Source organism: Martes martes, assembly GCF_963455335.1.
Source record: "Martes martes genome assembly, chromosome: 5".
NCBI lineage: Eukaryota > Metazoa > Chordata > Mammalia > Carnivora > Mustelidae > Martes > Martes martes.
In genome coordinates this window covers 87,131,685-87,145,215 of record NC_137892.1, presented here as the reverse complement: position 1 = coordinate 87,145,215, position 13,531 = coordinate 87,131,685, and the positions used below count along the sequence as shown (strand labels likewise).

Genomic DNA, 13,531 nt, shown 5'->3' with positions numbered 1-13,531 from the left:
TTGTTAGGAAACAGGGTCTGTGTAGATAGAGGGTTGGTGGAGTAGGGGTGTGTGGGTGTGTGTGTTTGTGTGTGTACACAGCTTATGTAAATCAATTCTCCACAGAATGGGTGTGTAGAACACCAAGATCACTGAAGTGCAACTTGCAGTGGGTCAAGTTTCCCATGGAGACATTTGAGAGGGGCTCTGGGAAAAGTTCTCAGGCCTTGCCAAGAGTGGACGTGTGCCCTTCCATTTGAGGGGTAACCTCTGCTCACATATTCTGAGGAAAACATCTCCAGTCCCTTTAGTACACATCTGATACATTCAATTAGTTTAAGTGGTTGGCTGAATGTGTTTTTCCTACCATTCCCTCCTATTTGTGCAAGAACATCCATACATCCATCACAACTGTGGCAAGGGTAGCTACGTGAATCAGCCTTAGAAAACACAGATGCAATATTTCATACTTTTTACAAGCTAGCAAATGTTATATAAATAAAGCCTAAAATAATATGACCCTCCCCTCCTTTCCTCCAATCAATAAATACCTACGGTTATGATTAACTTATTCTAAATCATAAGATATTACTGCTAGTCTTCAAGAAGGAAAAAAAAGTCCTTGAGAAGCACTGGGTGCATGCCAATCACAGCTACCTGCCTCCTTGCCTCCTTCCTGGAGGCGGTTCTCTCCTATAGCACGAACTGGAAATGCTACAAAGGTCTGCCTGCTGCACTTCTGGTTTCACCTGGGGTAGCTTTTCTGACCCAGGCCATGTCCTGTCATGGGGGTGGGACGACACACAGAATATCACACGAAGCAAAAACCCCTGCACAACAGCTGGGGGAGGGGGGGAGGACCACACACAATATAGCTTTTGCATGCAACAAGTACCTACCCACTGGACGTGCTGCACTTCGAGTCCTTTAGCACCTTGAGAGAGTGAGTTGCTACGTCTTTGGGGACTGTTGGGAGGGGGTAGTGTGGCCACACAGGGAAATAGGGCTCAATCCCAAGAAGCCCCTGGAGAATCCCCACCCCCCTTGCTCTTACTCCTCCACCAGGGCCTCCTAACACTAAAATAGACTTTTTTTTTTTCATCATCTGTCTATTTACATTAAAGATACAGACACATCACTGTACACAAAAGGCTATGACAGCAAGCAGCAGAATCACAAGAGAAGGAACCCACACCCAGCTCGGCTCTACTGTCACTCTGCCAATGGGAGGTGCTGCCTCTCTTCTTTGCTCTTAAAATCCTCTTCTTGGTGGGAAGGGGGATTGTGTTCCTTGAGGTTGCTCGCCCCCCAGATTTTGAAATCAGCCCTTCCTGGGGGTGGCCCAAAAGGAAGCAAGTGTTTCATTATTATTATTTTTTTAAACACCATTACAGCATCTGGTTTAATTGTTCTAAAAAAACGTAATGACTGGATCCAGAGACCACAGCCTCAGACTCATTGGCAAAATTATATTTGGTCTCGCATGTGCCGCCCCGGCTTTCTCTGCCCATAAAAATTTCTGGAAAGGATCTGGGCAGAGAGAACTCGGGACTCATAGTGGCAGGTGAGTCTGTGACTCGGTAAGAACCGGAGGATGGTGTTATGAGCAAACACCCCTGACAGTTAGTGATGATGAAGCTGGAAGGGAGAAATGCGCTCTGTAGTGGCTCCTAAATCCATCTGCGGCTCTAGGGAGGCAGAGTGGGGAATGAGCCTCTGCTCTTAAGGGGGTCCCAAGTATATACAACAGGGATTGCCAGGGTCTTCACCTTCCCCAGGGTGTTGGGGCAACCTGGGGTTGGCAGAGAGAGAAGTACGGACATCAGGGTTCCAAGCGTCTTCTTCAGAGGTCCTGGTCACTCAGTTAACGATTCCTCCCCAGCAGCCAGAGAATGGAAGAGTGGGGAGAGAGGGGGAAGGAGGGACTGGGAAGGCATTCAAGCAGCTGCAACTTCCGGATGTGTCCACATCTGTGTTCCGTCTTCTGAAAAGGAACCCTCCCCAATCCCCATCACACCACACCCCTGCCACTGTCTGCCAGAGTTCCAGGACCCTGGGAAAAAAAAACAAAACAACACCAAAAGAACAAAAAACAACAACCCAAAGTGCTTCTTCATCCTTTCGGGAAAGAGAGGGTGGGCAGTGGTGGTCTCCATATCTTCAGAAGCTGAGGGTGGGGAGTGGGCAGACCAGCAAGGTCAGCCTCAGGACACTAAAGCCTCTGGCCTCGCTGTGGTCTTCTCAGGTGTCAGAAGGGAACCAGGTTTTCAGGGGCAGCGTGGGGACTTCGACCGGAAGCGTCAGAAGGGCTTGTCGGGTCTGTTGGCCTTGGCATCCCCGGTGGCTGCCTTGCAGATGACGCTGTTCGTATGCTTGCAGCGGCAACCAGGGCGGCGCAGGCGGTCATAGCCGCGCTGGGCCAGCTTCACGCAGCCGGTGGCGGGCAGATAGCAGAGCAGGCACGGCAGCACCAGGGAGAGGGCCCCCATGAAGGACCAGCGGGCGCAGCAGTTGGAACGGGAACAGGAGCAGGGGTGGTCGGCGCAGGAGCCCTCATCGTCCTCGTTGGTGCAGTGGTAGAAGACGCCTTGCACCAGGCACATGCAGGTGCCATAGTTGACCAGGGTCTGGGCGGAGCACAGGCATTCCTGGTTGCAGACCCAGCAGGAGGGCAGTGTCCGAGGGGATGCACACTCCTTGCACTTACACTTCCCACAGGCCTCGCACAGCAAGAAATGCTTGTCCAGTTCGGGGGGCACTGCCAGGCCCTTGAGGTCCAGTGGTTTGCAGTGGACCACCTTGGGCTGGATGCGAACTGCCCTCGGGGAAGCCTGATCAGCCACGGGCGGTGGTGCCATGTGGTCTAAGAGCCGCTGGTCAGAGGACGTGCTGCTGCTGCTGCTCACGGAGCTGGGGCGCCCGCTGAAGGAGATCCAGTGGTGGGTGACATCCTGGTCACAGCGGGCAGGTGTTGGGGCCAACTCTGGGGGCCCACCCCGGGTCCGCTTAGGGCCAATAGGGGGCACCAGGCCAGGATTGTCTATGTAGTCATTCTCCACATGGCTGGTCTTCATTTGGTCGATGGGGAGGATGGTGAGTGGGTGTTGGAGGCGGTTGTGGGGCATACGGCTGTCAAGTAGGGGCTGGACCATGACTGAGCTGGGAGTCAAGGGGACGCTCTGTGGGATCGGGGGCTCCATTAGGCTGGAGGTCCTGGACTGTGCAGAGGAACAAGCTTCTAGGGGCCCTGGGTAGGGGGAGGTGGGGAAAAGGAAGAGAGAGTGGATTCCAGGCATCAGTACTTGGCCTGTTAACACCCCCACCCCCATCCCTTAAGGTCCTTGGGAGTACAAATGAAATGGGAACTGGATTCTCAGTGGATTCTCCAGCACTGAGGCTTAAGATGATTAATAATAACAATAGTGAGAGAGAGAAGCAACACTTACTCAGCACTTAATGAGCCATACGCTCTGGTAAGCTCCATGTATAATGTGTCATTGACTCTTCACTACTACTACCCCTTCTGTAGTTACAGAAAACTAATGTTCAAAGTAACCTGTCCAAAGGCACACAAAATTATCAACAGAACTCAGCAGGAGTTCAAACCTAGCCCAACCAAACCCATTCTTGCAACGGCTGCAAAATATGCCCTATTTTTAAGTTTAGGTAGCCCAGTGGTTGTAAATACAGGCTCTGCAAACAGATCCAAGTTTGAATTCTCACCCCCCTCCCTAGCAATGTTGCTGTAAATTAGGTTCTGTTACCTTTATGCCTTAGTTTTTTCATCTCTAAAATGGGTTCTTGTGAGGATTAAATGAGAAAATGCTATCCACTACCTAGCATCTTGCCTACCAGTAATGTATCACTATTCCAGAGAGCATCAGCTTAGATTTCCTAAACACCCAAAGGACTCTGTGCCAGGCATTGTGCTGAGGATGTAGTGACCATGACAGATAGCCCCTGTGAGCTCCCATGGAGTGTATCAGCTAGATAAACAAAAGGCTTTATTTCACATAGTCACAAGACAAGGAAGGGCTGTATGTGATGCCTCTACATCCAGGATATTAACTTATAACCACCGCTTCTAAGAGCAGCAACCTCCAGTGGCTAATAACGTCTGGCTAGGTGCACTTCTGACAACTTGGATGGGAAATCCTCTCGAGGGGCACTCACATCACCCATTTCCAAGTGCTGAGCTGAACATTCAGCCTAAATGCTATTTACTAGAATAGCTAAGCCAACTCTGGATCAGTTTCTAATTTCACCGAGAGAGTGCAATTTTAAGTTGGAATCCCGCCAGAGATTCAACTGCAGTGCCTGACACGGAACCCCAGGAAGTCACTTAAATCAAAGAGCGGAAACGACTTGGTTCAAATTTAGAAAGTGCACATTGTTTTCTATTAGAAGTGCCATTTCCTCGCCTGCTGACCTTTACATTCGGAATTCGGCTGGAGATCAATTTAAAGAAATAGCAGCAGAAGGCCAAGACCTCTGCCCAAGGGGACACAATTTGGAATCCAAGAGAAAGATTAGACTCTGGGAAGAGTCCACTAGAGGGTGGGGGTGTGAGACAGAACAAGATGCGGATAGAAGGGAAAGATAATGGTATTGAAAAAAGGAACAGACCACTGAATTAATGTTACCGGGCAGAGTTGGATGAATGCCTTTTCATGATACTAATGATGTTCTCATTAGGGGAACGGCCCCTGCATCTCTGCTGTCAGGTTCATGTGGCCTCAGAGTAATGCTAAGAGTTGGGGTGGGGGGGCGCTGATAGGTTTCCATTTCCAGTTAACCCCTTGCCCCTCCAGACTGGGTACACAGTTGGCCTATCCCAGTACTCCAATCATAGGGGAATGACACCCTGCCCCAGGTGACTCATCCATACTTATCAATGTCTACACTGAGGAATGAGGTTGTGGGTAGAAAAAGCATTCAGAGCAACTCAGTTTTATACCCCCCAACTTGGAAACGGTATTTGATCAAAAATGTTGAAATTGTTGGGGGAAGGGCTTCTCCAGATGCTTTCTGACCTGTCTAAAAGAGCGAGCTAGCTCTAGATGAAAAGTTCACAAAGGGGAGAAAAGGGAACTTTATTCACAAGGTTCTCATCCTGTGTTCTCTTCTCATCAAGTCTTCCATAAGGCTCAGTGCTCAGTCAGCTGCTATTTCCCATTTGCATAGGGCATGTATTATTGGCTTTGCTCCCATGGCTCTACCTACTTAAAAGATGCTAGGACTTCTGTGCAGTTTGTCTCACATGGGAGAAGTCTGCCTAATGGCAACACCTGCCTCCTGTCTCCACATTCCCTCCAGAAGCAAGGAGAGCATCATCTTAAAATGGGAGACTTCCCCTGCAGCAGAGTTACTAGCCTGAAGTGTGTAGCACTTCCACCACCAAGAATGATCACTTACCAAGGCAGCCTCCTATAGGGAGGGACCCTGTGGTCAGGGCTAGATGGGGGTGATGTCAAATATGCATCTACAGAGAGTTTTTCCAGGGATCCAGGATACAGTGGGGCAGAACTTTAGGGAATGCTACCTTAGCCCACTTACTCTTTTGGAGGGGCTCCAAAACCTTGCTTCTGCAAATGGGTTTAGGGTCAACAGACGAGCGTTAGGAACCCCAGGTCCCCATCATGGGGTACTTTACCTGGAGGAAAACATGTGACTGGGCACAAGAAAGGAAAATGTTGATGGAGGCATAGGATGAGACTCTCAGGTGCCAGCCAAGAGGTGCCTCAGCCTGAACCCCCAACCCGGACAAAGACAGTGTGATTCCCTTATTCCAGAAGCTTGGGTCATGAATGCTCAGGGTCTTGCCAACAAAACTGCCAGTGGCAGTTTGAAGGCCATTTTGCCCCATGTAGTTGGGGTTTTGTCTCTTAGTTGGGGTTTTGTCTCTTAGGACTAGGACTGGGACTTGCCATGCTGTTGGAAAAATAAGGGGAAAGAAGAAAATTACACACTCTTCTTCCCCCAGTTCTATTCTTGGGATTCTTAAAAACAGCCATATTTTCTTATGGCTAAAACAAAAGGCATGGGCAATGCTCAAGGATTTTAATAGGCCCTGGAATCAGAAGGCACATTAATGGAAAAGTCCCACCAGGATGCCAGGGTGGGCGCAGCGCCTGTGGGCAATGGGATGTTAGCTGTCAACATCTGGGCTTGCTGTTGGGGCCAGACATGGGGGTGGGAGCTTGGTCCATGATGACTCAGCTCTCTTGGGACACGCAACATCCAAGACAGCTCCAGCAGGCATATTCCAAAATGCATCTTCCCTATCATAACCCTGATGTTGGATTCCTTCCGGCCACTAGCTCAGCAAAAACCAGCGGCTGGCTCACAGTTGCAGTGCTCAAAACCCTCCCCCAGCCCCATTGCCTTACCTCCCCATTAGCATGGACTTCCACTACTTCCTGAGCAGCCTGTTTGATAACCCCCTCAGCAAGGCTAAATGAAGCCTCAAAAAAACAAAACAAAACGAAACAAAACCCAAAAAACACAAAAAACCCCAACCCTCAGTTGGTTTACAAGATCAATCTCTACTCACTGGGACACACCCAGCCTCTAGCCTAAGCAATGCTGAGGAACTTAAGTGCAGTTTAATATGTACTCTCTGCTTCCCCTGCAAGGAAGGAAGAGATTTATAATATAAATAGAGGAGAGAGGAGGCTTTGCCTCATTTAGGCTCTTTGGAAGACTGATGGTCAATTTGGAAGACTGTGGACAGAGAAACAAAGCCAGCACTCCACTTAGAGAAGCACCTCTATGGAGTTTTTAGGTGGCATTATTATGGATTAGCATGAGGAAAGGAAACTTTTGCCTCCACTCCCACCTTCTCATACTAAGTAATAATAATTGTGGAAGGAGCTAATATTTATGAAACCTATCTTCGAGTCAGGCTTCTGTGCTAAGCTGTCAGTGATTTTCTCATTTAATCCTTATACCATCACTTTGGAGAATAACACCCATTCTGCAAGGAAGAAATGAAGAACAAAGGGTCATAATGCTAGTAATGTTAGTAAGTTATTGGGGCACCATTTGAATCTAGACAGCAAAGGCTCCAGAGCCTGTTGCCTCAGCCCCACACCCCTGACTTACAGTAACATCTGGGTATTCATGTAAAGGCAGGAAAGCACTGATCACTTTCACAACCATGGACTCTACTAGTCTCCCCAGTCTGCCACCAGCCCTCAGGGAGCCTCATCAGGCCATTCACGGGGCTCTTAACCAAACCAGCAGGGAAATGAAGCAGGCAGACAGGGGTTACGTCAGACTGGCCCCCTGTGAAGGGAATTCTCACTGTGCTGTTGGGGTGTGTGTGTGTGTGTGTGTGTGAAATCTGTCATTACAGGAAGGCCCAGAGTTCAAGTTTCCAATTCAGTTTTCTTTACCATCCCTTCTGTCACCTCATACACCACTGCTTCACTAAGCATGTTCGTTTTAGTTTTTTTAAAGTGTCACTTGTAGGATCTCATCACAAAGCAGAGTCTAAAAGGAAGCCCTGGCATGGGAAGGAATTCCCTCTCCCCTCTTCTACAGAGCTGAACTTAAGGATCCCTAGGACACATTCTCAGATGGGGCTTTCTGTTCCAGATCTGTGGGGAAGGGAGGGAGGGGCCTGAGTAAGAGGAAGCCAGAAGCCGGTCCTAGAATTACTGAATCAGCAGGATATTGCAAAGCACAGACCACACAGTCCTGTCTTTGCCACTTGGCAGTCTGTAGCATATGTACCTGTGGGATGGGCTGAGTGTCAGGATGCACAGGCAGGCTGGCTGAAAAGAATCAAGGGGTATGTTAAAGGTCCATGTCACCCACCCACCCCTTCCCCTTGACTTCCCCTGGGAAGAGGAGTTGGGAAATACTGACAGCTGTGCTTTCAAAACTATAGGTCAGCACATGACAGACTGGCAAGAGGCTCTGAATGAATGGGCCATTTCTGTACTGCTCCATTCAGTCTCGGCAGGTCCTCCCAGCGAAGGTTGCTTAACTCTTTATCAGTTCAGAAGAAAAGGTCTCTAGGCTGCCGGGAATCCCACCCAGCATTGCTGCTTGGTTCTTTGTGACAGCATCACAGTTTAGTTAATTAAATTCCAACCAAATAATGACTTATTGCTTCAAAAAGACTTTAAAAGGTGTTTGGCGGGGTTGGGGGGAGTGGAGAGGAAAACCAAGGACCAGCCTTCCCTACACCCCACTGAGGAAGACCATCTCTGCATCTCTGAGATGCAGAGAACAGCCCCTGTGGGAGAACAAAGCACTGGCACAGCTGGATTTGTCTGAGAATCCTTGCAGCTCACCCACCCCTCTCCAGCACCAGCATAAGGAGCTCACCTCTGGCCATAATCACAAAAGAAAACAGCTGCTTTTCATCCTTTTGTCCCACTACCAGCTAGCCGTTCAGTTGAGCCACGCCAGAGTCCCAGCACAAGGATTAGTTGGGGGGGGGTGCCTTGCTGTACTTGCTCTGGGCTATTCTAACTGGCTTTAAATGTTGGTTTCATTGGTTATCTGCTCAGATCCCCTTAAAGAGATACTAGAAGTCAAGGGAGAGAAAAAAATGGGGCTAGAAGAATTCCTGGCCCATATCAAAGTTTGGAGGGGAACAGAAACCTATACCCCAAGGGAGGCCCCCCTCTCACTGACAAGACGACAATTTATCTTACCACCCTCCACCAGAGATTTCTAAGAAAAGATTCTAATAATAGATTCCTGATTAAAACAGATTTTAGTTTCCTCCTGGGATGGGGCAGGAGATGACTCCCCACTTCTCCCAACCAGAAAAAGAAAGACTACTGGAAAAGGGAAACCACTCTCTGCAAATGGCCACCTGCCCCAGAAGGGCCTCTTCCCTTCTCCACTAGATCCAGCACATCTGTGCTCCCTCCCCAGTGCCCTTGCTTCCTCCACTGACTGTCCTTGGAAAGAACAATCATGATCACAGCTGAATGGTGTAGCCTCTTAAACCCAACCACATGTCCCGGATACATCCCCAGCCTTGTCAGCTGTCCGGATCTGCAGGGTGGCCCCAGATCCCTGAGAGCCAAGAATACCCTGCCTCTAACTTCATGCAACACTCCACACCTTCTGTGTAAGAAGTGGCTCCCTTACAACCAGCTCCTCGTATGTGCCCAGCAGAGACCACTACAGCCCCCTTGGGAAGTTTCTTCCCTCTGTCCCTCCCTGAGTGTACAGATGGGAGAGACTAAAGCTCAAGCTTAGCAGGTTTCTTAGCTATTCACCTTCTCTGACCTGGCCCCTAGCTTGGTCTGAAAGGAGTAATACAGTTTTCTGTATGCTGCTCTTCATCCCCTTCTTCCTCTGGCTCTTTTGAAAGACCAAAAATATATTCCAATGGGTCACTGCTTTCCCTTCTATCCAGGAGATCCAGGTTTGCCATGAGATGGAACCTTTCCACTTTTGCCATTCCCCCTTTCCTTAAGAACACTTTTGTATCTACATCCCAAATCCAAATTTTTCAGCTGTATGCCTAAATCCAGGTTTGTGTAAGACTCCTGTAAGTTTTCCTCACAAGGGAACTTCCAGCTCCGTAGCAGCAAGGTGACAGGCACTCTGTGGAGTCACAACCAGATTAAATGCCTTAACTCTCTAAGAACACTCAACTTCTGACTAAAGAAAAAGAGCTCCTTTCCAAACCTCCCAACAAAATCTGGGTCCTACCCAAGAGGATGGCCTGCGGAAAGAAAAATGCTTGGAGGGGAGCCCCCACACTTGTGGCTAGATGTCGTCACACCCAAGGGGTTAGCATCAGGAACTGGATGCAAAGTCCCAAAGTGTTCTCAAGGGCCACTTCTGAAGGTGTTAATGGGTGTCTTTTCCTCCCTTTATTTTAAAATCACTTACTTTCAAATTTTGCTTTGAAAGGCTGCCTTCATTTGTTATTCAAGTCAGCCAGACCTCTGGGTTTACCAGAGTGGGAATGGGGGATGGGGATGTAGATGGAGGAAGGGGTAAAGAATATGCTGGACAGAGGGTGGAATACCAAAGAGCCTCATCTCTCTACCTTTTCTGTAAGCTCCAAATGATCACCGGCCCCCAGTTTCTGTCCTGCTTAGCCAGGAATCATTCTAGGCTATGTGTTCTGTCTCCTCCCACCAAGCCTAACCAAAGCTTTAAGGAAATGTTGTCCTTTAAAATGATGGTAATACAGAAAAGGTCGTGGGAATGAGGATTTCCACTCTACAAAAAGGGGAATGACTCCTGGGTTCAGAATCTAAAAAAGGAAAATTAAGAGATGTCTTATGAAAGTCTTCCTCACCCTAACTGACCAAAATTTGTCCATCATGGAGATTTTGGAAATATGCCATCAAAATGCCTCCCACCAGGTACTGGCCAAACGCAGCATCTCAGTTGGTCATTGTGTGCACTGCTCACATTAATGGATTTGCCTGAAGCCTGCTGGCAAGTGAGGTCGCTCCCAAGGGCTGGCAAAGAGATTTCACACTGGACAAGTCTACCTCTTTCCAGCCCTTCTCTTGAAACAGAGAGCTAAAGGGGTCAATTGCAGTCTTTCCTTTCCTAGTCCACCCCACACCCACAGACTAAAGGAAATGAAAAACTGAACAAATCAGATGTTTTATGCTCCATTCATGTGAAGATCCAGAAAACTCTGAACATTGTGAAATCACCAGTGCAATATCGGGTAGGGCCACAGGCCGGACTGAGTTTATTAAGAGATTGATAAGGCTGTTATTTCCTAAATGCTCTAGGCCTTCACCTTCCAGCTTTGTATCACCGAGAGGCTCGTCAGAAAGACTGAACAGCCTTGGTCAGCTAACCAGAAAGGCATGCACTTGCTCCTGCCCCTCCCCAAACTGGAGAGAATCACGCCACTGATTTGGAGGCAGAAAAGTGGGGTTTCCCACTGGGATCTGGGCACCCCACTGAACCCACATCTTTTCTTTCAGCGCTAACCATGCCTGGGGGTTCCTAGAGACTCAATGTGCCAGAACGCAGCCTCCTGCCCTCACCCAGTCTTGGCAATATGGACGCCCATCCAGCAGCTGGTGAATGAGGCAGCCAGCAGCTCTCCCCTCTAATCACCACCATCCAGCCCCTCCAGCCCAGTTTGCTTCTCCGTCCATAACTCAGCCATCGAGCCATGCAATCATTTTCGCCTCTCTTGCCTTCTCTGCCCACAACCCCCAGCCCCAAAGAGAATTGAGAAATCGTCTTCTTGCACAAGAACAGCTACTGTCTAAATGCTTTTTGATCGTCTGCATGGAGGGGTAACTGGGCACAGCCCTGGCCCCAGTGATGAAGCCAAGCTCCAGCTGCCCTGGCTGCCCAAACCCGCCTTTTCCCCCCTTCCCTGCCCCTGTGGCCTTGGAGATTCAGAATTTTCAGAACGTACCGTCTCTATCTTTCTCTCTTCTGGGTGATGTCAAGCCTGGTACCACCAAGAAGGAGGGAAAGCGGGAACCTTATCTCTACTACGCATGCAACCTCTTTCTCCAGCTCCCACACGCCCAGCGTTATGTAAACGCACCTTCAGCCCCCACCACAGCCCAAGCGCCTCCCGGCCCCGGGGCCCGGCACAGCTCGGTGCCCGGAGAAGGGAGGCACGAGGAGGCCGAGGGGCCTCTGCCCCTGCAGAGGCCGGGAAAGGGAAAGGCAACTGCAAGGCAGTTCCACAGCATAAAATGCAGCAGCAGAGCAAAGGTCAGACGGCGAAGAACCGCCTCGCCAAAGAGAGAACGCAGAAATGTCCAGTCCCGGGCCATCTACGTGCTGACCATCGAGGAGGAGACAGAAGGGTAGAAAACCCAGTCTGTCACGGCTCCGAAGGGAAGAGAAAAACCTACGTCGAGCATAGGCCGCTGCAGTGGGCTGGGGAGATCTGGGCAGAGCTGGCACCGTGGGCACGGAGCCCGGGGTGGGCAAGCCGCCCAGGGCAAGAGCGCCCGCCGGACCCAAGAGGTGGCTCCTGACCGAGCCCAGAGCCTCCCATTCCAACGCTCGAGGCGGGTGGTGGCAGGAGGAAAGAAACCAGGCCAGTAGCAAACTCCCGGCCACGCACGGGGCTTCCTGAGTCGCAGAGTGGGGAAGCCGGGCTTGACAGTGCCCCGGGGTCGGAAACTCTGGTGCCAGGCTGTGAACACCCCCGGCTCTGTGCCGGCCCAGCCGAGGGCGTCAGGGAGCTGCGGCACACCGCAGCGGCTCGAAGAGGCTCAGGGAGAGAGGGAAGAACACTGAGGCGCGCCTAGAAATAGCGCACCATTTGCCCCAGCCGGAGGGGGAGTCGTATCGCGACTCAGAGGGGGCACTTTCGGATCCCGAAACCGGCTAGGGACTTACTTTGAGGAGCCGCAGAACCACAAGCATTGCTCCACGCTTGTGTAAATCTCCGAACCCGGGCGGGTCAGACGCCGCTGTTCACGCAGACGTCGGCGGGAGAAACCGATAGGACTCCTTGCGCACCGCAGCGCCAGCTCCGCGCTGTCAGCTCCTCTCGCTGCCTCCGCGGCGGTGTTGCAACCACTGCCTGGGAAAATGGCTTTTTTATGAATGGGAGGGAAGGCAGCTCCAGTGCGCACGCGCCCCGTTCGCGATTCTATGAATGGGTGGGCACAAGAGACCCCGCACGCGCATGCGCCGCGCTCCTTTTTTTATGAATGGGGGGCCGGAAAAGAACTTAACCCCTGATTGCTGGGGCTGACTGTAGCTCCTCCAGAGGCCGTCGTTCTTTTACAAAGAGGGGTGGAGGTTGTTGTTGTCTTTTTTTTTTTTTTTTAAATGAATGGAGGGCGGCGGCGACTGCTGCAGCTGGCTCAGCTGCGCGGGCTGTACCCCCTCCCAGCCTGCGAGAGGAGGTAAAGGCCACCTTCACGCCACTGCGGGCCTGGGCAGGAACCGTCAGTGTCGTTGGGGGTTGGGGGGCACTGTGGCCTCTGAATCCTGGGCCGAGTGCTGGGTGGGGAGGACTCACCTAGATCTAGGGATCTCGATCCGCCGCAGGGGTGGGGGCGGGGCGGGAGACGGGAAGACCCCCTGCAGGGGGCCTTATCTTTCTCTAGCCTAGGGGTGTTGGGGGGAGGGGTCGTGAAGCCGCGCTTAGCAAAAATTAAGAAAATGTTAAATGTCCGTAGCAAGGAAGGGCTTTGTGGGGGTTGCTTGAATGAATCTGATTCTTCCCTTGAGTAAGCACAGACCACCCCACCCCCACTTCACCATTTCTTGGGTGTGGACAGCGACAGGGCCGAGGCCTCGTCCATCTCCAGTACCCCCTGCCCCCAGGCCAACGCTGGCTACGCAGCTAGAGGCCGGGCTCAAGCCTCGCAGTGCCAAGTCCTACCCACCACCCCCGCCATATCCCACTGTAATATTCTCAGTGCCTTTGCGCCTGCCGGCCTCAGGCTGCCCTGACTAGCTGCTCCCCTCTCCACACCTTAGCGTTTCCCAGCTCTCACGGGACGCGGGCCGGAGGAGCCTCAGCTCAGCGAAGGCCACGCCCCTTTGGTGCAGTGGGAGTCTATCCCCATTGACCCCCATCAGCTAGCTACCCTCGGGGGGAAGTGGGAACAGCCCA

The 13,531-nt window shown here is 51.1% G+C and overlaps 1 protein-coding gene across 1 annotated transcript; it reads right to left on the bottom strand.

The window, feature by feature from the left end:
• Window positions 1–1,078: 1,078 nt before the first annotated feature.
• Window positions 1,079–12,438, bottom strand: SPRY4 (sprouty RTK signaling antagonist 4). Its single transcript, XM_080804432.1, has 2 exons — window positions 12,301–12,438; window positions 1,079–3,226 (listed from the first exon to the last, which is right to left on the bottom strand). Exon 2 carries the CDS (start codon window positions 3,177–3,179, stop codon window positions 2,280–2,282), a length of 900 nt encoding a protein of 299 aa, XP_080660558.1. The 5' UTR covers window positions 3,180–3,226; window positions 12,301–12,438; the 3' UTR covers window positions 1,079–2,279.
• Window positions 12,439–13,531: the final 1,093 nt, after the last annotated feature.

Bases quoted from the DNA above. Each gene is read 5' to 3' on its own strand.
- SPRY4 (XM_080804432.1), bottom strand. From the start codon at position 3,179: ATGGAGCCCCCGATCCCACAGAGCGTCCCCTTGACTCCCAGCTCAGTC.